This window comes from Bombus vancouverensis, chromosome 15 (assembly GCF_051014615.1).
Source record: "Bombus vancouverensis nearcticus chromosome 15, iyBomVanc1_principal, whole genome shotgun sequence".
Taxonomy (NCBI): domain Eukaryota; kingdom Metazoa; phylum Arthropoda; class Insecta; order Hymenoptera; family Apidae; genus Bombus; species Bombus vancouverensis.
The window spans coordinates 5,790,080-5,817,823 of record NC_134925.1 but is presented as its reverse complement, the minus strand read 5'-3'; the positions used below and the strand labels follow the sequence as shown (position 1 = coordinate 5,817,823).

The window sequence follows — 27,744 nt, the reverse complement described above, 5'->3', positions numbered from 1 at the left end:
CAGCACATGTGAGCACCTAAGCGAGTGCGCACTCTGGTTTTATTCCAACATCCGGACTCCGTGACTTTAGCGCTTCGTCAGTTGCGTACTCTTCCGTTCAAGCAGCTTATGACATTTTTTTCTGTTACTACAAGATGTTTACTTGGATGAGCCGTGCGAATTTCGACGAGGATCCCGATAATTCCGCGTGCAAAGCCACCATGAAACTGCTAAGGAGACAACAGTAACTGGAAGGTACGTGATCCGGCGTGGTTACGGGCGGCCCGGGTATGTTTATAGCCTGCAAACTCTGACATAGCAATGGCGTACTGTCGCCGTAAAGGCCGTGCCAACAAAATTATACCTTGCCTTATTTAGTCTAAGTTAAGTGTGCACGCGGGAAACTAACAGCAAAACAATGTCTCGTATGTGATGATACTGTTGTTAGTGACAAGAACAGTTTGTGATTTTTGGTGATGAAAAGTGGCGTTTTTCGGTGATTATAGTGCCTCGGTTTTCCCCACTGTGTAATGACCGCCGATTGTCGAGCGGCACGCCATCCTGCTGTAGCTGACTGAGGTCTATACTGTAGAGAGATTAAAAGCTATGTGAGTTCGGACCAAAGGCGAGTCAATGTTTCTATTAACAGTGAAATACAGTTTTGAGCGAGACCGATATTTTTCTATGAAAAAGAATATTACCATAGTAATCTATGATACGGCTATAGGAATAACCATTGATACGTAAGGAAAATGATTGATGTGTTTTGCACCACACTCGTATATGAATTATCGGTAACAACTCCAACAGAGTTGAAAGTTCTCACTTATAAATTATTTTTCGGAGTCTTGATGAGTGAAAAATGGATGGCAAATTAAATAATCATTCGAATTTTATGAATGTTATGTGATTGTGCTCAGAACATCTTCGTGTAAAATATGATATTCTTTCACAAAATGTTGGATATCTATAGTAAAAATATTTATAAAAGTGGTTTAAAATATGATCGAATATTAATCAAAAGGTTAAAGATAAAGAGAATTTCTGTTTCCTGTTAGTTTTTATTATTTTGAAGGTTTGTTTGTGTCATGTTCAGTAAGATATATTTAATGTCAAGGAAAATTTAAATTTTTGATCATGGGACTATGTATCTTACATTTAATTAATGATTTTTAATATTTCAAAGTGCATATCTACAATGATATATGATGTTTTATTTCAATAAGTGTAGAAATATGAAATTTAAAGTTGGAAATACAGTCAAGGTTGAAGTTAATCTATCTATTATATGTAATATGATATTTACTTCAGTCTTTTTCCTAATGAATTCCCTTAAATGCTATTATAATTACTATATCCATAATATATCATTATGAACTTACCCATCTATTATCACTACTATATAAAGATATATATATATATATAAAATGTTTCTTGAGGATAATTTATGAGTTATAGTACTTTTAAATACAATAAAAGAATTTAATTTATATAATTAACATATGTAATCAAAGATTGTTACTATATTCATTTTAATATTCAATAGGCTAACATATGGATAATTTGAGGAGATATTGTACTAACTTTCATAGGAAAATAGTTTCACAAATTCTAATATAATTTTTTAATGTGATTATGACATAGATATACATTTAAAACATAAATAATGGTCGTTTGATGTATGATTTACTTACTTAGGACTACATAGCAACGTAGAGGTGCCATGGATGATGAAGAGCGTCTTGAGGGTGAGGAAGAAATGGAACTAGATGAAGCCTCTGATGGTGAAGATGAAGATGAAGAAACAACAGGAATTCCTGTATCACCAGCAAATTCAGATCAATTACTTGGCCCTGTACCAACAACTCCTGGTAATAGTGAGTATATGTTTTCACTATATTTTGATAAATTTATAATATTAATGGTTTACACATCATAACATTTCAATACATAATATCATTATAAAAATTATATGTCATTTCAGAGGAAGCACAAAAGTTTGTTTCTCTTGCAGTAACCCCAGATGAAGCTTTTCATGATCCTTTACGGTACCAGAAATTTCCACTCCCTGGAGGTAAACCTTTAAATATTAGGCGGGGTCCAGGTAGACCCAGAAAAGAACGGCCACCTGGAATTACACGTGGTGGAGGTACTCGTAGACCTTTTGGAAGGGGAACTACTAGAGGAAAAGGGTTAGTATTTTATTAGATTGAAATGCATAAATATAACTTTCTCTATTAAGTTGTCTTGTACATAATATATGAATATTTATGTTTTTTATGTTATTATATTTATTATTTTATTTATTTAGTCTTGGGTATGCAAGAGGTGTACCACGTCGTACTAAAAGTAAAGATGATGATACACATTCAGAATCCCCAAGTCCTCTTCGTCTTGGTGAAGATGCTACTCCTGATGGAGAGACATCTAACACTGAGAGATGCATGCCAGCACCAGAAGAACCACCATATTTTCCAGAACAATGGTAAAAATATTTAATGTTTCAGTTTTTATTTCTATATTAACTGGAACTGTAAGTTAATAACTATTTTAATTTCTAGGCCAGGGAAAGTATGTGCTTTATGTAATTTGGGTGAAAGAAGTCAATTAGGTCAGGGTGAGTTGTTAAGATTTACCTGTCCTGAAGGTTTTACCCCTGAAAAGTCAGCTAATCGTGACGAAACAACTGATCACCTTGTTGATATATCTACTGGAGACAAAAGTCCGAGAACAGCAGGTCCTGGTGCTGTGACTTGTCGTAGGCAAAAGAGTCTAGCTAAGTGCAGGTATCTGAAAATTATAATGAATAATTATGTATGTTATAAAGTTGTTTTAATGTTGTCTAAGTTGTTTATAAAAAAAACTATTTTTTATAGAAATACTAGTCTAACAAATTTTTCGGAACCAGTGGAAGAATTAACCATAGTAGGATATTCGGAAGAACCGGAAATAGGAACGTTATTTGAGTCAACTGGGCACTATTATGTTCATCAATCTTGTGCAGTATGGTCAAGCAACACTCAAGAGCTAACAACAGAAATATTAAGCCCAGCGGTAGTACAAGCTTCATCGAGACGTTGCGCTTGTTGTTCTCATTATGGAGCTGGAATTCCTTGCAAAGTCAGTGTTTCTTTTCTTTTATAATTTTTTGCAGATTTTCATTATATAAATATAATTAATTCCATATTAGATCATAACATACTTTTTTTTTTAAAAAGGTGGCGTCGTGCAATCGTTATTTTCATTTACCGTGTGCTGCAGCTTCAAGTTGTTTCCAGGATACAAAAAGTTTGTCCCTCTTTTGTAGTCAACACTTGGGACAAGTTCCACTTTTGTGTAAGTGCTATATGATAGTTTTTTTGATACAGTTTGTGTACAATATGTATGGTATTTGTGTACAATATCTATATATATTAGATGTGCATATTTATATATTCTATTTTTTAGTGAACGGTGACATTACTTGTATGCATTGCTGTGGGATGGGAGATGTTTCCAACCTAGTAATGTGTTCCATCTGCGGCCAACACTACCACGGTAGTTGTGTCGGTTTAGCACTACTACCTGGTGTACGCGCTGGCTGGCAATGTGTATCTTGCAGAGTATGTCAAGTGTGCCGTCAACCAGAAGATGTTTCAAAAGTAATGTTGTGTGAACGTTGTGAAAAAGCATACCATCCTAGTTGTTTACGACCAATTGTTACATCTATACCTAAATATGGTTGGAAGTGTAAGTGCTGCCGTGTATGTACAGACTGTGGTTCACGTACACCAGGCGCTGGTCTTTCATCACGGTGGCATTCCCATTACACTGTATGTGATTCGTGTTACCAACAAAGGAACAAAGGTTTTTCGTGTCCTCTTTGTAGAAAGGCATATCGGGCTGCCGCATATAGGGAAATGGTTCAATGTAGTGCATGTAAAAAATTTGTTCATGGTACCTGTGACCCTGAGGCTGATCCATTAACTTACCAACATCGTAAAGACGTTAAACCTGATTATGAATATGTTTGTTTACATTGCAAAAATATGGCACTTGTGAAAAGAAAAGATAATATTGATGATTATGGTGGAGATTTGAGTTTAAGTGCGTCACAAGAAAGTCTGTATGGTGATGGAGATTCGTCAGAATTTGATTATCAAGGAGGATCAGAGGAAGCACTGTATTCTATAGGTCTTGGAAAAGGAAAACCATTCTGTGCGACTAAAATTGCGAAGAAGCGCTTAGGACTCGGAGGTGGGATAATTGGCCGCCCGAAAGGAATTGGTAAACTTGGATATCAAAAGCGACAAAAGATGACAGAATTTGGGAGGAAAAGAGGGCCCAAAGCAAAAATGAGAGGTATCTTTGGTGTACCTGGTGTAGGATTGCAGGTATGGTTCTTTGCACTATTTCTTAATGCGTTTCTCTTTTTCAAAAATGTATTAATGTGATTGTTAATTAATCATCTATCAATTATTTCAGAGACCAATGTCAGACTCATTTTCAAAAGAAGATGAACCAGGGATTGAAAATAGACTCGTATTATGTTCTGCAAAGGATAAATTTGTATTAACCCAAGATATTTGTGTAATGTGTGGTGCAATTGGTACTGACCAAGAGGGGTGTTTAATTGCTTGTGCACAATGTGGTCAATGTTATCACCCTTATTGCGCTAATGTCAAAGTTACTAAAGTAATATTACAGAAGGGTTGGCGGTGCCTTGATTGTACAGTATGTGAAGGTTGTGGTGAAAGAAACGACGAAGCTCGTTTGATTTTATGTGATGATTGTGATATCAGTTATCATATTTATTGCATGGATCCACCACTGGATTATGTGCCACATGGTACATGGAAGTGTAAATGGTGTGCACACTGCCAAACATGTGGTTCAAATGATCCAGGATTTAATAGTAGCTGGCAAAAAAATTATACACAGTGTGGTCCCTGTGCGTCTCACACTGCCTGCATATCATGTCAAGAAACATATACTGAAGGAGATCTAATAATACAATGCATTCAGTGTGAAAGATGGTTACATTGCGCGTGTGACTCAATTAAAAGCGAAGCAGAAGCAGAGAAATGCGCAGAGGAAGGCTATATTTGTGTACTTTGTCGTCCAAGAGATGTTCCACCGCCCCATCTTTTATGTAACCAACCTAAACCACAACCAAATAAATATCCTCGCTCCCCGCCACCAGCATCACGCAGTCCTGAACTGTACAAACCTTCCCCTCAACAATACTTGGTTGATGGCGTTTATTTATCTGAAGCTGGTATGAATCATATAAAATCATTAACATCAGAACATCAACAAACAAGGAAGAAAAGAAGAAAAATGCATCCCTTAATTGACAAAGAAGCAGATATAATGGCTACTATAGAATCTGTAGTTGCTGGTGGGAGTTTAGACAATTCTTTAGAAGAAAATGGAGGAAAAATAGATTTAACAGATGTTAAAGATGAACCGACAGAGGTACTCAAAGAAGGCATGGTATGGACACCACGTGGTGATCAACCACCACCAGAAGGTTTTAGTATTTATACAACTGAAAATGGCATACCAATTTTAAGACGAAAACGGCAACGTAACTTGCAAAAATTAGGCATTGGAGGTTTTATTGTTAGAATAAGGGGTACTCGCAAAGATAAAGAAGAAGATGGAGATCCAGAAAAACCATCAGATTCCGTGGTCGGCGTGAACGATGACAAGCCACGCAGAAAACCACAGAGAAGAAAACCAAAGACAAAACTTTCTGAATGTTTTCCTCTCTACATGCAGGAGGCGTTCTTTGGTAAAGATCTTATGGATACAACCAAAGAAAAGGAATTGGAAAGCAGCAGCGAATCAGATAGCGAACGAAATGTATCCGGGAATGCAGATACCATTCAGTTATCTCAAGATGAACTAAAAGCAATGGAACAAGTCAAAGCTAAACAAGAGAAAGAAGAAGAGAAAGTACCTCCAGAACCACCCATAAAACGTGAAGAAATCGTGGATGATGAAGGTAGTGATACCGAAGCCCTTGGTGACATTTTGCCTATTTCAGGTGACTTACTTGATAGTGATCTTGTTAATACTATAATGAATGAACCGGATGAAGACTTAGCTAAAGCTAGCGAAGCGTTAGATGAGTTAGATGATACACCAGGGGCGACTAAAGATGAACTGACTGATATTCTTAGTCCACATTTCAATTTGGAATCAATGGTCCGAGATACAGGTAAGCTATCTTTTTTTCTTTTTTTCTAAGATTTTACTATAACAACATGAATCAAATAATGACTAATTATGTCTTTATTAGGACTACCTAACATGGACAGTAAAGATATTGAAGAAATATTCAAAGGAGTTTTAACTGATGAATCTCAAGAATCTCAAGAATCATCAGTTTTTCCTGTTCAAGCTCAACCTCCACACCCTGCACCTTCTACCACACCACTTGTATCTCCTTCACCACATCCTGGTAAATTGATTTAATCATACTTTTTAATAAGAAATTACGATTTAAAATACATACTTTCTATTTCATTGCAAACATGATTTAGGTATACAAACTACAATGCCTATACCTCAAAGACCTCAAGTACCTGGTACATTGCCTCCTGTTGGTCAGTCTAATCTGAATTCTCCAATGAGTTTTCCACCGCCGTCTCCTTATCATTCGGAATACAGCAAGTACGTTGGTACTTACATATAACATAAAATTAAGAAATGAAATAAAATTTTAATTATTTCTTTTTATTTTTCTTCTTGTAGTAGCCCACAATTTAGTCCAGCTTTTTCTGAACCACCGAGTCCATGGGTCAATCATGATGATGAGGGTACCTCATCAGCGGGCAATACTACAATTTCATACAACCAAAGAAGTAATCTTAAAATGGAAGCCGATGAAGCTCTAGGTTCGGGAGCAACTATATCTTCTGTTCTTTATGCAAATCTTAATCACCCAGAGTGGAAAACAGAATATCCGGGTATATATTCGTTTTATTATTGTTATTCTGAATTAATATAATTTTATTTCCAATGTAAGTTCAATTTAAAGATTATATTAATTATATTACCTGTATTATTTAAGCTTGGTCAGAAAGGTGTAAACAAATACTGAAGAAGTGGCGTGCTTTACCTAACGATAAAAAAGCTCCGTACCTAACACTGGCACGAGATAATAGAGCCGCAATTCGCATGAAAAAAACTCAACAGGTAGGAGTAATTTTTAAGATATTCGTAATGATAACATAAGTGCTAGAAAAGCGTGAATCTTTATGTGATACGTATCCATTTTCATCTTCAAAGATGTCTTGTGCTAACACACAGGTCAAACTAACAGCTTGTCCTTTGTGTCCAATACCTGTACTTACAACTATTGAGGTTTCATTTACATGATCTGTTTAAAGAAGGAACCTGTCAATGTATAAACATAGACATATAACCAAATGCAATATAAAAAATTCATGAACAGTTACATTAACTTATAATATATCTCCTTGACTTACTATATGCTATATTAAAGTCTACTTACTCATTTATATTGGATATAATATGTGATTGCTTTACCTCTATGTTGGTCATCATCATGAATGTTATTACCTAATTATACACATGTCGAAACATATTCTTTACTTACATTCTAAATTTGAACCGCCATTTTTCGAACAATATCCATATCTTCAGTCAGATCATGTTCCATTAGAAGTGTAGATGCCCATTTTTTGTTACTTTAGGAATACTGATTTAAATCTAGCTTTTCCCCGATAGCGTTCCCTCATGTTCCTTAGAATCCTCCGAAGAATTGAATTTTACACTATTGCCTTTGTATGATGTATTTTCGAAATATGTAAGCCATGAATACTATAATGTAAGTGTGTGAACGAGGCACCCCTTGAACCGACAGATATCCAAGGATATACCAAGCACCACCCCAGTCACTGCAACAAGTGCACCTACCATCATCACCAAACCTGTAACAACTATGACATCAGCTCAAGTTTCTCCAGTAGTAGCTATGGCCTCCAACCAAAGGCAGATTGGGCTTTTGACCTCAGTGGGCAGTGAAAAGACACAGGAAAAGAATGGAATGACTGTGTCGACAACAGGAGTGACAGTATCAACAGTTAGCAGTAATCATCATGCGGAGGTGTGTGCGGTGCAGGGACCGCCGAAGCAGCTAACATCTACTTCCCCAAGTCCTTCTCCAACATCCACGACCCCTTCTTCTTCACCTAGGCCCAGTTCTGTGAATTCTATTAATTCCATTAACAGCCTGGCGCACCAAGAGATATCCGGTAGCCAGGCTAGAGTAGCTCAGTCGCCAGCCACGCCTTGCACATCAGCAACTGCTTCTTCTTACTGCAACACGGGCGCCGGTGAAGGGCAGCATCAAACATCACCATCCCAGCAACGTCCTACACCTGCTCACATTACGATCAGTACCAGTACTATCGCTAACAGTCTGAGCATTTCTCAGGCATCCCCCACTACCAACGTTATGGTGGGAGTAGGTCCTGTTCGCCAATTATCCTCGGTAGACCACCAGATTAGAGTGCTCACCCCATCTGAAATCATGCGCACCCTTCCTTCCCTCAGCCAGGAGCACTACGATCCGCCACCCACTGCAATTATTCACACTGTACCTGTACAGTCCCCGGCTATGGTGAGCCACCTATTCTGTGCCTCTAGTGTCTTGCCTTGTGCCACGTGTCTGATCGACATTTAGCGTCCTTTATCCGTCTTTAGATCAGAGACATTAGAATTCTTGTTGTGTTATGCAACAGTGACACTTTAGTTATTCCTACCAAGGATCTGAAACACTCAAAATCTAGAGTACCCTGTACCATTAATGTATTGCATTGATATGATAAATAGTGTTTTGGAACATTGGTTTGATGCGGTGAATCATGCAATCTTATGTTGCTTTTGCATCTATCAAGGTGTATTACATTTATTGGATATTATTTAGTTTGATTGATCAGACACTTTTCATTATATATACAATTTTTTATTGAATATATATTATGCTAGACTGCAGTACTGTAAATATTTTATTTTGCATACCTCAGTACATTGTATATGGCATGTTGAAGACAACTGGTAGCACATTTTTATTTCTTTTTTCCTGTTCCTTGTTATTCCACAGATATAATATACAAATATATCTCCCTTCCTATCTATCCATATAAGTATATTGCTTTTTATGAATTGTATTACAAGTTATTGGTAGATATTTGTTGCAATGTAGTATATTATATCCCATGTACAACAATATTATAGTTAGTTTTACTAACGTCTGCTGCTTTTTACATTTTCAGACGCTTATACCTTTAGTAGTACAAGCTGTTGTACTTACTGTTTTTATACAATGTTATAATTGTATAATTAATTATTATTATTTATTGATATTTGATAACTAATCTAAATTTTTATTCACTAACAGTATACTTAAAGTATAATTAATTATATTCTCAATCGTGTGTAAATGATTTTTATTATAAATATGGCATATACTTTCCTTCTTTGATATGCATAAAAAAACAATCTTCTTTCTTTAATAGAGTAAAACATAATTTTCTATATTCAGTGATGCAGTGCATGGAAACTACTACAAATTAATCTGAGATAAATGTTTATGGGTGTTCTGTGTGGTAAAGAAGAGTTTTTTATACAAACTTTTGATTAAATAATACTTATTTTAGATGGTGGCTGGTTATTATAATTATGTTGCACATACGGAAATATTAAGATTTTGCTAATTATATTAATTTAGTAATATGTCATTACTTTATTTGAATGTTAAACTTGAAGTACACTTTGGCTGATTGTCAATTTGCCTTATTGTATATTTTATATTGCTTTAAAAGAAAAACAGGTCATTATATTCTTCAATTATTTTATTAATCAAATAATCGAACATCTTTCAAATAAAAGTATGTTATAGCTATTAAATAATTTGTATTATAACATGTTAAAAACAAGCACTGTAAGGATATAATGATCTTCTGTTATGGTTAATTCTTTAGATCTAACAAAATTGTATTTAACAGGAACAAGAGAGACTTTCCAATAGAGATCGTTCCAGTAGAGAAGCTGAACAAGAACGTCAATGGAAACAGTTGCAAGCACTACGTCAACAGCAAGCACATATGCAGCAACAAGTTATCCATGACCAACGTATACATGGTATATAATATTCATTTATATATATTTATATACTGCAATAAACATTATATTTTACTTTTAACTTTCTAATATTTCCTCAATAGCTATCAACAGAGTCCATAGACAAATAAGTGAAGATAATACAACTCAAATAAATACTGACAATACTACTGGATTAACGACACAATTACAAGTCTCCACATCACAGGTATAATTTTAATTTATAGTTACAAACAAAAATTATAATAAATTTTTATAAATATGTATAAATTACTTTGTAGGATGGAAATCATATGGGACCACTAGCTTCACAGTCCCCTGGTTCACGTAATACATTTGCGACTCCTCCCGTAAAAGTTACACGAGGTTTGGCACCTCAAAGCCCTCACCAGGGTATGCCACGTTTACCTAATCAACCCTGTACAACCATGACACGTCCAGTTGGAACTGTGGTTAGACCAGGGATGCCAAATAACTTTACACAACCGCCCTCTCCATTTTCTCCGCAAGCACCACAGTCTCCTCATGATTTTCCACAGTCTCCAGCTTCATCACAATCCCAAGACCATTTTCAACGTTTTGACAATACGGAAGCTTACTCTCAAGGTTCTCAAACATCTAGGTCACAAATCGGTGGCACACCAAACTATTCCACGTCCCCAAGAAGCGATGTCTTTTCTCAACAGCCAGGTACGCCGCGGCCTATGTTTAATGCTCCTACTACTCGTCCTTCTACTCATGTATATGCTCCATCTCGTGCGCCTGATCCTTATAGTAGCCAGCCTCCCACTCCTTCTCCCGCTTCAAATTATTCCTCACCAAGACCAGAACCTCGACAAGATTCGCAACAGCCTGAAGTATTCAGTCAACAACCAGAAGTAAACAGGCAATTACGAGATCTGTTGCAAAGACAACAGTTTAGTAAGAAAATAGAGCCTGTGAGCACTACATGGAATCAAGGTATGTTATATAGTAGAAGTTAAAAAAAGTATTTCTTTTTTATTAAAACATAAATTGTATGTATATTTATATTGATTTCTAGATGGTCAAAGTAATACAGAAAACAATCAACAACAATTTGATACGGGTCATGTACAACTTCCACAACATTCTCAAGCAACAAATAATACTGGCGAAGGCACTTTCAGGCATCCTCTACCACCTGGTATTGTTAGACCTAGGATGCCCATCCAATCAAATGTTTTGATAAGAAATCAAATTGGTAACATTCTGCATTTTTTATCTTGTTGCTATAATATGGCTATGAAATATGTTCTATATGTCCTATTTTATTGATAATATTTAACATGTACTTAGGAATAAATACAAGACATCCTGTACCGGGAAATATAGATGCCAGGATACAGAATATAGATCCACGAACTAGAATGATTCTGCAAAGACCACAAGTAGCTGCAACTATAACTCAACAACATTTTCAAGGAAACCAAGCTTTGCAAACACGAATGCCAGCCACAAGAAATACTATTACAGAACCTTATGACGTTTTACAACAGCAAAGGTTTCCAGGTGGATGTACATTCTATATTATACATATTATTCTTATATATATATTATTATTTTTTATAATAAATATCATATTTACAGATCCCAATCAAGGGCAAAATATAACGCAACGGATAGTGCGAACATCCCAGGATAATCTAAATCAGGGAATTAGAATGTTAGGTCAGCAAGGAGTTGGTATAAGAGCACCTCTGATACCAGCAACAGTTAGTGAAACCACTGTTAGTCCTTCTGAACCATCAGAAATTCCTGACAACGTCACTGCAGAGCTTGAGAAATTAGAACAAGAGGGAGCACCAATGGTTGAGGTCGAGGGCGTGAGTGCAATATTAGGAGACCTAGGTGATGATGATGATGAACTGCTTGGTAAGTAAAATGTTTAGACTATAATTCATGTATTGTAATTAATTGTGTAACACAAAGTATAAATATAAACTTGAATTCTCTATTTCATTACAGCTGAAATGGGAGCAGATTTTAATATTTTGGAATATGCAGATCCCGAATTAGGCAACATAACCGGTGGTGAGAAAACAAATATACTTGATTTAGATTTAGAACCAGTTGAGGTAGAGACGAAGGACGAAAAACAAAAGAAGGAGATTAAGGACGAGGAGCGAAAATCGACAGAACTAGGCGCAACGAGTGCTGTGCACACTGACATAAGTGACACGTGTACGACAGCTACTGTACAAACGCCGACAGAAACGTCTAATGCTCCAACACAAGCACAAACAGTAACACCTATTACTGCAACATCACAAACACCACAGCAACCGTCCACGATTATGCCTCAATCACATGCTCAAGCTGTTGTACAACAACAAATGCATCAGCACGTGCAGCAAGCTGCGGCAATGGGCAGACCTATGCCTCCAGGAACTCGCTTGCTTTCGCCTGATGGAGCAGTTGGCGTTGTTACATCAACTAACACCGTTACGGTCAGTTATCCGTCCACATTTCCTGGACATCCTCAGAGAATACCACAAACACATATCCAAGGTAAGCGATTCTTGAAATATATTCACTCGATTGCGTAATGGTATACAATTTTTAAAAAGTTACTTTAAATGTTGGTTCTAATTAAATTTTATTATTGCAGTACCTCAACAACAACAGCGTGTTGTAGCTGGGATGAGAGTAGCTGTACCAAATGTTACTAACAGGGTAGTTGCTGTAAATCATATGATTGGCCCACGTATGCCCCTTGCACCACCGCCGCCACCACCTCCACCTCCGTATCCTGGACCACCACCCCCTTATCCCGGACCCATACAGGTTTGTACATCTTACACGTATTCTCGATGTTCTGATGTTTTTGCATCGCTTTAATCTTGAGTATTTTATGCAATTATATCTAATAACACTTTCTTCTAACCACGAGAATACTAAATATCTCGCAATTTGATAAGCAATGATCGCTTCATGAAAAACATAACACGTATTATTAAAATCGTTCTTTACTTTCCTAATGAAAATTAAATATAACAATCTTAGTTTCTTACATATAAATTCTATTCTATCTCTAGATTTCTATACACGATACATCCATTACGAAACATTTGTTGACGTATACGCGCGGATGTTGTATTTTCAATGTCAAATAATCATTGTTAATCCTGTAATTTTGTAGCATTTTGAATTTTAATGTAATTGTGTAATATGAAGTATCGAGTTTTTTTAAATATAACGAGCGAGAGCAGGAGGTCTCGAATTTGTTATGAACGTAGGACGTAGGCAAGTAATTTATTTAATATAAAAGTATTGGCTGTGGTAAAATGGTGTTTTCGCCTGGGTGTTTGCAATGCATTGGTGTTGGTGCATGTCTAGATGGGGCTGTGCCCAGGTGGGCGGGGTATGACGCGGCCCCCAGTCCATATAGGGCATTCAGTACCGGTGGCGGGTCCACCAATGGCCCCTGTGGTACATACTGGTACGCCCGCAATGACACCTCACCCTCACCGAAGACCCTTGCTTCTGCAGGTGAGCAAGACTTGGGGACTTTTCAGCATTCAGCACAATATATCACCTGCAATGATATCAAAATTCAAAGATTCTATCCTCTAGATTATTTTTAGTATTTCTGCACCATTTTTATTTCCTACCTTATACATTGTTCTTATTAAAAATTGTTTAATAAATTTAATCAGAGAAAAGAATATGTTAGTGTCACCAAAATTTGTTCTGCGTGTATTGTATTGAATATAATAACATATGTATAAGTCTACATCACTCTACAAGTAAAATTTTTATGAAGATAGAAATTTATAATATCTGATTATAAAATAGTGATTAAAAAGATTATAGATTTTATACAATAATTCTTACATATAATATATACTATTAATAAAATATGTTGCATCTTTTCGTGTGCATGTATGTTTTGAATAAAAGAACACTAGGCTTCATCAGATCATGTATATTATTTTGCTTTATGATAATTATAATTTTATGTTTATATTCTTATACCATAAGTTTGTCTAAATAATGTTTATGTTAATAATCGCTGTAGGAGTAAAATATTTGCATGTTTGTATTTTTTTTTATTTATTGGGATGGTCAGTGTGCCTTGTTTCAGTATGTAATTACTCACTACATAATATTATATGACATACGAATTTAGTATCTAATTATATATCACTGTTTCAATTTATTGAGCCACATACATAGTTCTATAATAACCCATTGACTAGTTGGAGATTCGATAAGCTGTCAGTAGTGGTGTTCACAGGAACAACCATTATTGTTGGAGGAGTTGTTGGAACAAGAGAAACGAGAACAAGAAAAGCAACAACAGCAACAACAACAACAGCAGCAGCAGCAGCAGCAGCAAAGTGACAATACAACTCCTGGAGGACCACTTCTAAGTGACAGTGAGTTAGAACAATTTAAAGCAGATGTTTTGGGTTCTGCACCCCTTGCTTCTCCTCCACAAGGAATTACATCAGTACCTGGAGGAGTTCCTGTAATTAGGCCACCTTGTACATCAAGCCCATCATCCGCTCCAGGTACCAGTTGGCAACAAGCAGTACCGGATGCAACGAAAGTAGCAGCTCAGGTCCCTAGACAACCGATTGCAACACAGACTCCACCGGAACGTTAGTATCGTGAATACTTTTTGTGAAGTGTACTATTTAAATAATGTTATGATTATAATGTTGAATAAAATTGTAAAACTTTTTTATTTGTTATAGCGAGGGTTGCCACGTTTAATATCTCCCAAATTCCTGCTCCACCTACACCACCGGAAAATATCGTGAATGAACAGGACCGTCAAATGCAACTGCAGTACGAGCAATGGCTAAACCATCAGCATCAAGTGTTGTTACAGCAGTTGAAGTATTACGAAACTGAGGTACAAAAGCTGCGTAAAATACGAAAAGTAAGGATAGAATGTTTTTATGTTGCGGCGTTTTCGTTTTTGTAGCCCTCTAAACGATACAGACATGCTACAGTTAAACTATCCTGATTTTACAGTCTCTCAATAGCAAACAGCGACAGTTACGGAAGTCTGGCAACGAGTTAACGGAGAATGATGCGGCCGAGCTACAACGTATTTCCAGTGAACAAGCGATATTACAAAAGCATTTAGACGCGAGTCGCAAGCAAACCCGTCAGCATGGTATGCTGATACAGGAATATCACAGTAAACAACAACAGAGACAACCTCAGCAACAAACCAATGAACCATGTTCACCATTAATGTCGCCTTCTCAACATTCACCGATGCATAGTCCTGCTGCTCTCGTTTCTCAAAGCCCAGGCCCTGGAAACGTTTCAACAAGTATGATACAACATTCACCGGCAACTCCTATCATCCAACATAGTCCTAACACACCTTTGTTGCAACACAGTCCTGGTAATCCACAGTCTGGAAATCCAGGAACAATGTCGCCACATAATATGCAACAATCTCCTAGAATTAGTACTCCACACTCGCAGAACGAAGAAAGCCCCTTTAGTCCTGGCGCCATGCCGTCGCCAGGAATGTGTGGTCCTTCGGCAACTCGGATGACATCTCCGCAGCATCGTGCGATTATCAGTGGAAGGCTTGCAACTAGTCCGGGTGCTTTTACTCCTGATACGCGAAATACGCAACAAATTATCGGTGAACAAGGAGTCAGAGTTCACGGTCTCTCTCAACGTTTCGTGCGTCCACCCGCCGTTGGAGAACCCGGACAAAGGCCCAGGATGCCGTTGCAAGGGGGGATCGTATACGGACAACGTTCCCCTCTTGGAAGTCCACAACCTAACCAACAATCTCTAATGAATCAACAACAACAAATGCTTCAAAGACAGCAAATTATTCAACAGCAACACGAGACTACTTCGATTCTTCAAGATGGACAAAATGCAATGACTCAGCGTACGCTGCAAATAGCACAACAGAGACAACAATTGTTGCAACAACAACAACAGCAACAAATAGCTCAACAACAGAGGCAACAATTTCTGCAAATGCAACAACAGCAACAGCAACAACATACGATGCAGAAACCTCCAAGTTCTCCAATGGTGTCTCAACCTGCTAATTCTCCGAGTCCCCAGCTCCATCAACAAATGCAACAGAACTATGGACAACCTCCAAGTTCTCCCATGCCTCGTAGTCCCATGGTTCAGCAAACTATGGGCTCACCTATGCTGCAACAGCAGCTGAGTCAAACTTCACAACCTCCCAGTCCTATGAACACAAGGATTCATCCACACCCACCTAATTCGCCAATGATACCGCAGTATCAACCACCAAGTCCGATGTCGCGTAACCATCCGTCAACATCTCCCATGCTCCAACACCAGTTAAACAACACTCATCATCCTCCAACGTCTCAGCCTCCTAGTTCTCCTATGCCACGTAGCCCCATGGTCGGTGGCTCACCCATGCAAATGCAAAGAAGACAATCTACTGGAAATAGTCCAGCGATGCCAGATCGACCACAAAGCGTAGAAAATCCAGGAACACCAAGAACACCGCACACTCCACACACACCACATACACCACATGGCTCTTACACGACTCAAACTTCGAATAATCACACAGTACCAAGTGATCAACAGCAACAATTACAACATCAGCACCAATCTATTCAACAAGAGCAGTCGTCTGCAACGGATCACACGAATAGGGGCGGAGGAAATCCACATAATCCACTAAATCCGTTGCCTTTTGGACGATTTGGATATATTAAGCTTGGGTTGAGAGGTGGTTCTCCTATGTGGTCTACTAAACCGGAGAGTAGTAAAGGGAAGACTTCCGAATCGCATCTTTTAAATATGGACGAGAAACCGAACACATCTGTGGTTGTTCACAGGAAAACCGGCATACCGCAATCAAAAATTAATTCATTGGTATGCGCTGATTATAATGACTTTGATGATGACTCGCATACACCACCTCAAACTCCACCAACAAGTTTAGAAATCAAACAAACCACTTCGTTATCAGACAATGGACCTCTAACATTGGGTAGTCCGAGCAGTAAGATGGAGCCGATACCTGATACTACTGATTATGACGACGACAAAACTATCGTAAATACAGAAGTGACCTTGAGCTCGACAGCCCAACGAGACAGCGACGATATTACTGTTATAGATCAATTTGGAGACTCGGAACTCGTAGACGTGATATCAGGAACGTTGGAAGGTGATATGCAGGAGGAATATGTGCTTTTTGAGCCAGGAATGGTCGTAGACTTATCAGCAGATAGCAATGATTCTCTTTGTCACGCATTGGTCAACGAAAGTAGTCAAGGACACGACTTAGTGCAAATATTAGAGATAGAAAATCCCGAATCTCAGACAGATGAACCGATGTTGAGTGACGAAGATTTAGTGCCCTCTCATACGAGAAACAAGAAAGGTCTGAGACTTGATATAGTAAGAACTTTACAATCTGGGAAAAGATTGGTAGCAGTCACAGATACTCCAGAATCGCCTGATCAGGAAGAACTTCGCGTAGACCCGTCACCCGGATCTTATATGGACCAATCGCCCGAGCAAGACCTCATGGTGTCTTTCGTTAGCGAATCCGAGGTAGTAATTATCGATCCCAGTTCAAAATCACCTGAGGATAATTTATCTAAAGAATCATGTTTAGAGGAAATAGATAAAGTTGATACCACTAGCGTTTCTGAAACATCAAAGGAAAATGCTATTGTAGAAAATGCTGCTGAAGATCAATCAAAAACACAAAAAGAATCAAAACCAAATAGGAGTCCTACGTCGTTTGTGTTCTCTGACAAAGTTCTTTACAATCAAATCCCACCATCGAGTATACATCATGCTAACATTGGCGTATCATCTACATGTAGATCTATAGCTTCTTTTCCAGCCTCTTCGAATATAAGTGTTAGTACCGAAAATACGAACGCTATCACCACATCTACCAATGTAATGATAGCGACAGATGCAACTATTAAATCAACTCCGATATTTACAACATTAAGCATAACGAAAGAAGTAGTGTCTCCTTCTTTTAATAATCAAAAACAATTGCCATCAACGATGGCGAGCATCGTGGCGGATGCCAAAATTGCTGCTAAACTTAGTCAGACAGCTTTGGAGAATATCGTGGTTAGCTCACAGCAAAATATTGTCAAGACCGATGCCTTAGCTCGAATTAGTTCACAAAATACGGAGATTCTTAGGCCTCAGATTACAAGTACGGAAAGAACCATGTCATCAGTGGCTAATGTACAGAATGATTTCACTAGTTTTGTGCAAAGTATTGTCACAAGTGCAATGGACGGATCAAGCAATCCTACGAAGTTGGTTTTGAGCGTGCAACCGACGTCTGTCACGCTATCGACACCAAAAATGTCCATACCTGATCTTCCTAAGAAAGAAAATGGAAATAACTCTGTTACTGTGTCAAAGGAGAATAAATTGGAAATATTGGATAAAAGCTTGAAAGTAAAAAATGATAAAGATGAACCTGATCATTCGACAAAAAATTCAGAAGAATCCAGTGTAGATACTTTGGGTATAAGCATACCTACAAGTGTAACGGTTAGTCAAGAGTTAGCTATCTCTGATGATAAAAAAAATGATCCTTTGAATACTACTGATGAATTGGAAAGTATGCTTGAAGCTATCCATAACCCTGCTGAAAACACCATAAGTAGGGAGAATTCTCATACAGAAAACAAAACAGATACCGCTTCTTCATTGAAAAGGATATCACCAGTCACAGATGATTTATCATTGGTGAATATTTTGGAGAATGATTCAGAACCAGTTGAAAATGAAAATAAAGAGGAAAGTATAACAGCTTCTGAAGATCAAAGAATGAGTATTAAATCCAAAGGAATTGAAACCAGCATTGTAGAAAATACTAATATGAATGTCCCTCAGAAAGAAAAAAAACATAATGAATCGTGTACAGAAATTGACACCAGTAAACCTTATGTACAGCATTGCCTCAATGAAGAGAAGAGTATAATGGAAGAATCATCCGAAGATATATTGGACATGTTGCATAACATCATATCCTCTAAGCCAGAAATGGCTAACAGCGAAATGCTTCAGGAAGACAGATCCAGAAAGTCTAGTATGATGTACGAATTACCAACACCTTTAGATACCTTGCCTCTGAACATCCTTCAAGACCCTTTAATGGATCTAGAACAAGAACACTCTGACAATGAACACCTCTTGTCAAACGAGAACAAAGGACCAAAGGTACAGAAAGCCAGTCCACCTCCTGTAGAACCTGCCCCTAAGAAGAGTTCGCCAATCCCACACCAGAGTATTCCGTTAGTAGCGAGTACCATAGCGCAGTTACAGAAATCCACAACGACAGTGCCGCATCTTTCTCCTCTGTCGAAACCCACAGAACTGACGTCAAATGTCGCCAATGTGTCGCACCAGCTGAGAACGTTGCTTTCTTCTCTACAGACGAATCATTCGCAAAATTGTTCAACCGTAAATCAAACCGCCATCGTGACAATGGTATCCTCAGCGATCTCAGGGCCAAAAGTAGGGAACATACTATCTACGACCACATCCACGCCAAACTCTGTAAATAATCTACACAGCAGCACGAACGCGCGACTACAGACCTCAATGACCACGTCTCATTCTACTAGCACGAGCAAAGCTGAACTAGAAACCACGACGACCAATTACACCCCGCATACAAAGGAAAGTACAAATTCTACAATAAGCGTTGTTTCTACTTTGTCTAAGGTTACTCCCTCGGAACCATTTTTACGAGTTACATCCAGCGGAGTACAGTCGCAAACTAGTGGTAGTCTGTCTCTACAAACGTCGTCCGTGATCACCCCCAGGCCACCGACCAATTCAGGTATTTCGATTACGTCAAACGCAATGTTAAACGCAATGTTAGCTGGTACAAATTCAGCGAAATCTTCTATGGCTGGTCATCGAACGAATACAGCTCCTACGCAAGCAAGTAACCTATTGAGCTCGGTGATGGCAACTTCTGTACAACGGACCCAGAATCTCCAAGCGATCCTGCAAGTAAGTTCAGGCTGCTCCCCGGCATCTTCTCGCGTGGTTGTGAATGCCACGCCAACGACAGTTACAACATCCATGCAATGCGTCAGAACTATCGTACCTCCTATAGTCACTGCAAGCACCAACAATATTAACGTTACCACCAGTATACTCCAGTCTACCCTGTCTCAAACACCGACTCTTTTGCATTCTCAGCTCACTTCTGGCCAGAGCCAATACAAAACAACCAGCCATTTAGAGCACACTAAGAGCGCTGATCTTGAGAGACTGGCGCAGAGTACACCATCAAAGAAGGAGCCAGAAGAATCCAACTGCAAACCGCAATCGGCTCTTGAAAAACCGCCAGCTACTAGATCCGAATTGGAGATAACCAAAAGCTCTGCTGGTTCTCACAGAATTGAGGAGTCCCAAAATGTATTGTTGAAGCAACTGCTACAGAACACCGCGTGTGCAACGACTACTTTGTGTTCTGGTTCCTCGCAAGGCCCTAGTTTGCCATTAGTACCATCTTTGGAGGCGCAATTAGCGAGGCCCGTGCCGCCAACTCCGTTCTCCGTGTTACCACCTTTATTGAAGGAGGTACCGGCACCTAAAACTACTAGTAATAAACAAGTTTTAAACAGGGAGACGTCGTTCTTGTCGCAATCAGTTACACCTTTGAAAGTGCAAAGTCCACCGACCAAAGAAGAAACACCGAAACCACCTCCGCCGCTAACAACTTCTGCACCAGTCTTGTCTCAACAACGCGTGGCTGACACATTTCCAAAGCAACAGATAACCACTCAGCCTACGAAGACCACTCCTGTTTTGACTCAAGCAAACCAGCAACCAGCAATGACAGTAACCAAGCAAGTGCCACCACCACCACTTACAAAGGCTTCGGAAACAACAACTCCCATAAAACAAGAACCACCTAGTATTACCCAACCACCACCTAAACAAACGAGCGATGTTATCGTTAATAACACTGTTACAATTCCACAACAATGTGTTGTATCAACTCCAATAACCGTGTCACGAGTGGTATCACATGCAAAACCAGTGATTACAACGATGGTTGGCAAGAGTATCCAGTCCACCACGCAGGTATCGAGTACTGTCCAAGCCACACAGCAACCATTGACGACGGTTACGACCGTGCAGCAACCACCACAGACACAAGCACAGACTCAATCCCAGATACCAGTTACCCCGAAACCCATTGTTTCGACCCAGCAACAACCCCCACACGTAAACACAATACCGCCATCAGTGCCTCATACGGTGTCTCACACGGTGGGCCACCATGCCCAGGCGTCACAGGGTGCAAATGCACAACACACAGTGCCTTTAGTGGAAGTCAAAAAGGAAGTTCTTGATGAAGTTCTATCTAGCGGTACACCTACCCAATTAACCGATACCAAAGACTTTCTTACTGCCAAAGAGGAGCTTATCGATGGATCAATTGACGACAAAACTGGTATGTAATGTATAATTTATCACCTTATTATATCTGCCCCACCAAGAATACATACGCATAAGTAATTAGAAATCTGAAACTTGTATGTGATATAATTTTAATATTAGTATCTTTGCTTAGATAAATCTCAAAAGAAATTTAGTTCTTTATTTTTAATAACTCTTTGATATATTTCAATTTGAGAAAGAATATACACACACATATTTTCATGAAAATTACAATTAATATTGTAACAACAAATACATACACTCCATTAGGTTTTATTTCTATATGAAGATAAGATCGTGCTTGCACGTGTATAATCTCGCAGATCTCAAGAAGTTGAAAAGGCGACAGTATCAACAGAAAAGGAAGCAAAGCCAGGGGAAGGATGCGACGGCAGCACCTCAGAAAAAGCGTGCTAGAAAAGTGTCCCGCTTAGACGAGGATTATGACACGTTCATTGACAATTTAATGGCACAATTACGGCAACTTCAGCCAATGGCAGTATTAGAACCACTTCTAGGCAGAAATTATGGCGTTTGTCCTATCTTTGGGTCGGGAGATCTAACGAAAATCGGCAGTCAGAAAGATTACAACACCAGAACAGGAGATTTAGTTGGTTCATACGGATCTGCAACATTGCCGGGTGTATCTGATCACTACAACACTCAACCATTTGGTGAATTGGAACCTTTACCACCTCAACAGCCTGCTTCTACTCAGAGAGGATTTTACGATCAAGAATTTCCACCTCTTAAATTGGATGATTGTAAGCATTTAGGTGAAAATGGAAGGAGAAAATGGACTTGAAGAATCTTTTGGTATTAAATACCTTAAAGTAGATCCTATTTAAGTTCGCCATTAATGCTCAGTATATCTATTCGCATTATTCATACAATTTAACCGTTTGAGTCCCAGAAGCCATTGAAAAAACAGAGTCGAAAAATCCCGTACAGTGTAACAGCGCTTTTCTCAATCGATTGCGAAGAGAAACAAGCGGCACAATAGCGCTCGTCATATTCGTTACTTTATGAAATACATCTATATTATTATATATGCGTACTATTAGTTTATAAATATTTCAAGTTTTGTTCAATAAAAATTATTGTGAAAATAACAATGAAATACAAAATACCATTAGTCGTTCGTAGCGTTCAAATGTACTGACTTTTCGACACAAAATTTAAACAGCGCGATCGCGCTGCTTGGGACTTAAACGGTTATATATTATTCATTTAATATATATATATCTCTATTTAGCATTACTCTATTTAATACCTCAGTCTTTCTTAGTTTTTTATTCTATCCATTTTGAATTTATTTTTACTGAGCTTAAATCAGTGGCTAAAATCATGTACCGTAGTGAAAAAAAAGAATTAATACTCGTATGTCAACTATTTAACAATAACTAAGACTGTAAACATACGGTAAGCGGTAAGTGGGAAAACAAGTGATGACACAGTTGATGACAATTTTGCGATTTAACAATTATCGCATTCTGTATGTTCACGGCCTAAGAAAGTTTGAACTCGAGCGTCTGAAATTTTAAGATTGTTTAATTAAAGTTTAGGATCGTTAATGCAAGTCTCATTGCTCTGAATACTATCAACCGAGTCCATCTTTTCTTTGATTTCTGTTATTTGATTTTTCTTATATAAGAGAAACTAATAATATTGAATTTTTAGCTGACGATAAGAAAGAAAATTCCTTGTCAATGAACCGTGATGTCGATTCTCCTGACACGATAGTCAGTTCATCTTCGCCCGAATGTGTCATTCCGGAATTTATACATCGATTCCCGGGTTTGAGGTTGATTGAAGAGGAGTCGGACGAGGAATCAGATTGGCTGAAACGAGTGTCACCCGTGATACCTTTAATCTCACCAATACCGATTAGATTGAAACCGACGTACGTCGGTAAAGACATCGCAAAACAAGATAAAGAGAATTTAGGAATACCACGGTGCGTAAGCAATACATTATTTTACGTATCGTGTATGTATAAATTATTCGTTTGAGAAGATGTTCGTTGATATTAATAATTTATATAGGCTCGGAAAGTCACCTCCAATACCTTTGAGGGATGGAAACGTAACAGTTACATTAACTTTGAATAGTCAGGCTGCAGACGACATTATGGGAGTACTTAAAGATTTGGCTAATATCTTAAATATAGCTCCTCCCACTGGTTACCAGATCGTAGAACGTACTACCACTCCCCCTAGTCAGAAATTAGGTCTTTATAGAATCAAGGGAAAAGATGGTAAAGAGGGAGGTGTGTATTTCAATGCAATACAAATTACTAACAAAGGTTTTTATAATTTTTATTTATCTCTTTATTATTAAACAAGCAAATGATGTCATAATATACGTGTGAATTTTCAGCTCCAATTGATATACAAAGTATTTTGAACGGCGCCGCCAAATTCTGTCGTCATTGCGATGTTGTGATATTGAATAGCTTAATAAGAAAGAAAGTATCTGATTTACCATTTTTAAGTAAGGAAGAGGCTGAACCTGGTGATGAATTATGTTTCTGTTCAGCAGCCTGTTACATGCAATTTGCGCTTATGCATAGAACACCTTCGAACACGCAAGATAAGGTAACCATCTTGTATGTTAGAATATTATGATAAAGGATATATGTACACCCGTGTCTCAATTTACGCGAAGTATCCGTTCCACGTGGATTCGTTTTACACGATTTTCTATCGCGTAAATGAAGTCTATCAGTACAAAAGAAAAAATATATACATGTATGACGGCTAGCACAACGTAATGTACTTTTATTCTTATCTCATACAGCACTGTTTCAACATCGGCAAATAAGTTACTGCATACACTTGTTACTTTTGAGACTTCTAGGAAAATTTTTATAGATAGATTTTTATGGATAGATTTTCTGGCCACGTGAATTGTGTTATAATTTACCGCGTAAATTGAGAGTCGAGTATATATATATTCAAATTTATATTATATCACTAACGTTATGAATAATTTAATAAATAGTGATCTAACATATTTCTTCGTTCATTAGGCTGCAACTATAGTAGACCATCTATGTCATAAAGTAGATACTAAGATATTGGATGACGATTTCAAGAAAGGGAAAAAATATGTGGTCAAACAGCCGGTGGATCATGTTGAAAATATGGAAATTGATCAGACAGAAAAGGAAACCGAAGTGAGGATAAAAATGGAGAAAGAAGAGCAGGACGTCATCGAGACGAAAGAGGAAATCACAGAAGAGAAACGGCCAAAGAAACATTTGGCTATGGAAGAGTCTATAACTGAACCGACTGAGATACAACCACCTGTAAAAATATGGAGAGGTCTACGATATAAGACGTGGTCTGTTGGCTTGATGCAACCTTCAACCAAGTACAAAAAACCAACCGATAAAGAAATTACAGAAGTACGTACATGGATATCTTGAAATAAGGTTTAAATATGCGACTTAGCGTAACATAAGTGTAAAATATAATTCATTTTTTAGATGCTTTTCCGAATGGGGGTAACCGTGGTACCTGCCAAAACGGAAGACAGTCGACGATGCATGTTTTGTCACAGTCAAGGTGATGGTACAGCTGATGGTCCCGCTAGACTTCTTAATTTTGATGTTGACAAATGGGTGCATTTGAATTGTGCCCTTTGGTCGGAAAATGTATATGAAACTGTAAATGGTGCCTTGATGAATCTCGATACCGCTTTGCAACATAGTCTTGTATTAAATTGTATTGTTTGCGAGAAACCGGGAGCTACCGTAAAATGTTTTAAAATGCGCTGCACCAACGTGTACCACCTTGGCTGCGCTGTTAAAGATGGCTGTGTTTTTTATAAGAATAAGGTGAATACCTTAACAATATCATAAACTTATTACGAACCGTGAAGAAATATAAAACTCACCGATATTTAATATAATTTTCAGAGTACCTATTGCTCTCAGCATGTACAAAAAAACGAAAAAGATAACGAATTAACCACGCTTTCCGTGTACAGAAGAGTGTACGTGAATCGTGACGAGAATAGACAAGTAGCAGCTGTGATGCATCATTCGGAACACAATCACCTGCTGAGAGTTGGAAGTCTGATATTTTTAAGCGTCGGACAACTGCTTCCACACCAGCTTGCCAACTTCCATACCCCAAATTACATATACCCCGTCGGATACAAAATCGTTAGATTTTATTGGAGCATGAGACGGCCAAACAAACGCTGCCGTTACGTCTGTTCTATCCATGACGTTTCCGGTCGACCCGAATTTCGCGTCCTGGTGCAAGAACCTTCACAAGAGGATGTTGAACTTCGCGACGCTACTCCTCGCGCTGTTTGGAGCAGAATACTCGAACCTCTCGCTGAGCTACGAAGATCAACGCACAGCGTCCAACTATTTCCGCGTTACGTTTCCGGCGAGGATTTGTTTGGACTTACCGAACCAGCGGTCGTCCGTGTTCTCGAAAGTCTTCCAGGCATTGAAACTCTGACCGATTACAGATTTAAATACGGTCGAAATCCCTTATTAGAATTACCGTTAGCGATCAATCCCACCGGCAGCGCAAGAACGGAAGCTCGTCTTCGCAATCAGCTCCCTTGGAAGAGGCCTCACACGCAGCGCACAGGCTCATCGGCCCGAGCAGCCTTCGTTCCAACCGCGACTGTCGCAGGCGAAGTGGCGTGCCCCTATTCCAAACAATTTGTGCATTCGAAGAGTTCTCAGTACAAAAAGATGAAGCAAGAGTGGCGGAACAACGTATATCTGGCGCGCTCCAAAATCCAAGGTCTTGGTCTTTATGCCGCGCGTGATCTGGAGAAACACACAATGGTCATTGAATATATCGGAGAAATCATTCGTACTGAATTGGCCGAGACTAGGGAAAAGCAGTATGAAGCAAGGGTAGGTTTCTCTTTAGTTGACTAGCGTGTATCAGAGAACAATGCTATAAATAATATAAGGTGTACGATACACTTTTGATTTTATACGTGTTATACGTACTTGCTTAAGGGGGCGAAGAAAAGGAATTAAGGATTTGGTTGAAAGCAATTTTAGAAATATATTTATTACAGAATCGTGGTATTTATATGTTTCGCTTGGATGAGGAGAGAGTGGTCGATGCCACGTTGTGTGGTGGTCTCGCAAGGTACATCAATCACTCTTGTAACCCAAATTGTGTCGCTGAAATCGTTGAGGTTGAACGTGATCTTAGAATCATAATCTTTGCAAAACGGAGAATCTCACGTGGCGAGGAGGTATGTTATCTTTTGATTCACGCTAGGTAATCTTGTCATAATTAACTTAAAAAAGAAAGAGATTTATATAACATTGTTCCTTGCAGCTGGCATATGATTACAAATTCGACATCGAGGATGACCAGCACAAGATAGCATGCGCGTGTGGCGCTCCTAACTGCCGCAAGTGGATGAACTAAAAAGCTCGATCCACCGTTGTTATTGTTACTACGTTATTGGGTAGGTTTTACATGGAGAAAAAATTATATATATATATTATATATATAATAGACACATTATTTAATTTGTAAAGTGCCATTGCAGTTTGACTAATTGATTCATAGTGAAGTTGGTGCTATGCCATCACAACATTCCTCCAAAGTTGTACAATATTAGTTTTACTTTACAAAACATAGAAACATTGATCGCTTGTATATTACGGGCACTCTTTAAGAACGCGACACAAAGTAATTGCAAAAAAAAAATAAATTTTATGGGTCGTGTGTATGTATACAGGAAGTTTGTATCTTTGTATGTTGAGTAGAGTCAACGTTTAGTTGACCGATATTGTAATATAAATCGTTTATTAATTATTGCATACACATTGCACTGTATCTGTAAATAAGTAGAGATCCATGTTATTTTGAATCACCAGATGAATTATGTAAAGTAACAGTATCTAATTTAGAATTATATACGATTATGACTATATATATATTTCATTATATGATAATAAATCCGTACAAAATCTACTGATCTATTTCGTTTTTGTAAATACCTTTTTTTTGTGTGTAATTCGATCTATTAGCGTTTAGTAGATAAATAATATAATCGTCGTTCTATTTCAAGTCTTTTACCATGATAAATATTAGCTTCAAAGTCGCAAAGTATTTATGCATTTTAATAAATCGTAACAATTCAAAAGACTTCTAAATCCAATCTAGAACTACAAATTAC

General features: G+C 38.1%; 2 protein-coding genes across 13 annotated transcripts; both read left to right on the top strand.

The window, feature by feature from the left end:
- Nucleotides 1–81: 81 nt before the first annotated feature.
- Nucleotides 82–27,539, top strand: LOC117157388 (uncharacterized). 12 transcript variants are annotated; one of them, XM_033335412.2, is made up of 36 exons: nucleotides 82–234; nucleotides 1,678–1,856; nucleotides 1,964–2,171; nucleotides 2,291–2,464; nucleotides 2,541–2,765; nucleotides 2,856–3,099; nucleotides 3,198–3,315; nucleotides 3,427–4,352; nucleotides 4,444–6,184; nucleotides 6,266–6,427; nucleotides 6,510–6,639; nucleotides 6,721–6,935; nucleotides 7,040–7,164; nucleotides 7,856–8,098; nucleotides 10,002–10,137; nucleotides 10,221–10,324; nucleotides 10,398–11,076; nucleotides 11,159–11,338; nucleotides 11,434–11,646; nucleotides 11,725–12,009; nucleotides 12,103–12,645; nucleotides 12,746–12,921; nucleotides 13,474–13,626; nucleotides 14,363–14,516; nucleotides 14,652–14,741; nucleotides 14,838–15,025; nucleotides 15,121–21,580; nucleotides 21,891–22,331; nucleotides 23,248–23,524; nucleotides 23,613–23,872; nucleotides 23,947–24,164; nucleotides 24,599–24,976; nucleotides 25,058–25,408; nucleotides 25,490–26,455; nucleotides 26,626–26,808; nucleotides 26,895–27,539. In XM_033335412.2, the coding sequence occupies exons 2-36, from the start codon at nucleotides 1,703–1,705 to the stop codon at nucleotides 26,985–26,987; spliced, it is 17,193 nt and encodes a 5,730-aa protein (XP_033191303.2). In that variant the 5' UTR covers nucleotides 82–234; nucleotides 1,678–1,702; the 3' UTR covers nucleotides 26,988–27,539. The 12 variants fall into 12 exon arrangements, with proteins under 12 accessions (XP_033191303.2, XP_033191301.2, XP_076480954.1 ...); XM_033335410.2 differs by having other exon boundaries at nucleotides 14,580–14,741; XM_076624839.1 differs by adding an exon at nucleotides 486–587 and having other exon boundaries at nucleotides 14,363–14,741.
- Nucleotides 8,105–9,112, top strand: LOC143303651 (uncharacterized; the record flags this gene model as incomplete). The annotated part of the gene is made up of 1 exon (XM_076624851.1): nucleotides 8,105–9,112. A coding segment is annotated over one exon (573 nt), but the record flags the coding sequence as incomplete, so codon positions are not given.
- Nucleotides 27,540–27,744: the final 205 nt, after the last annotated feature.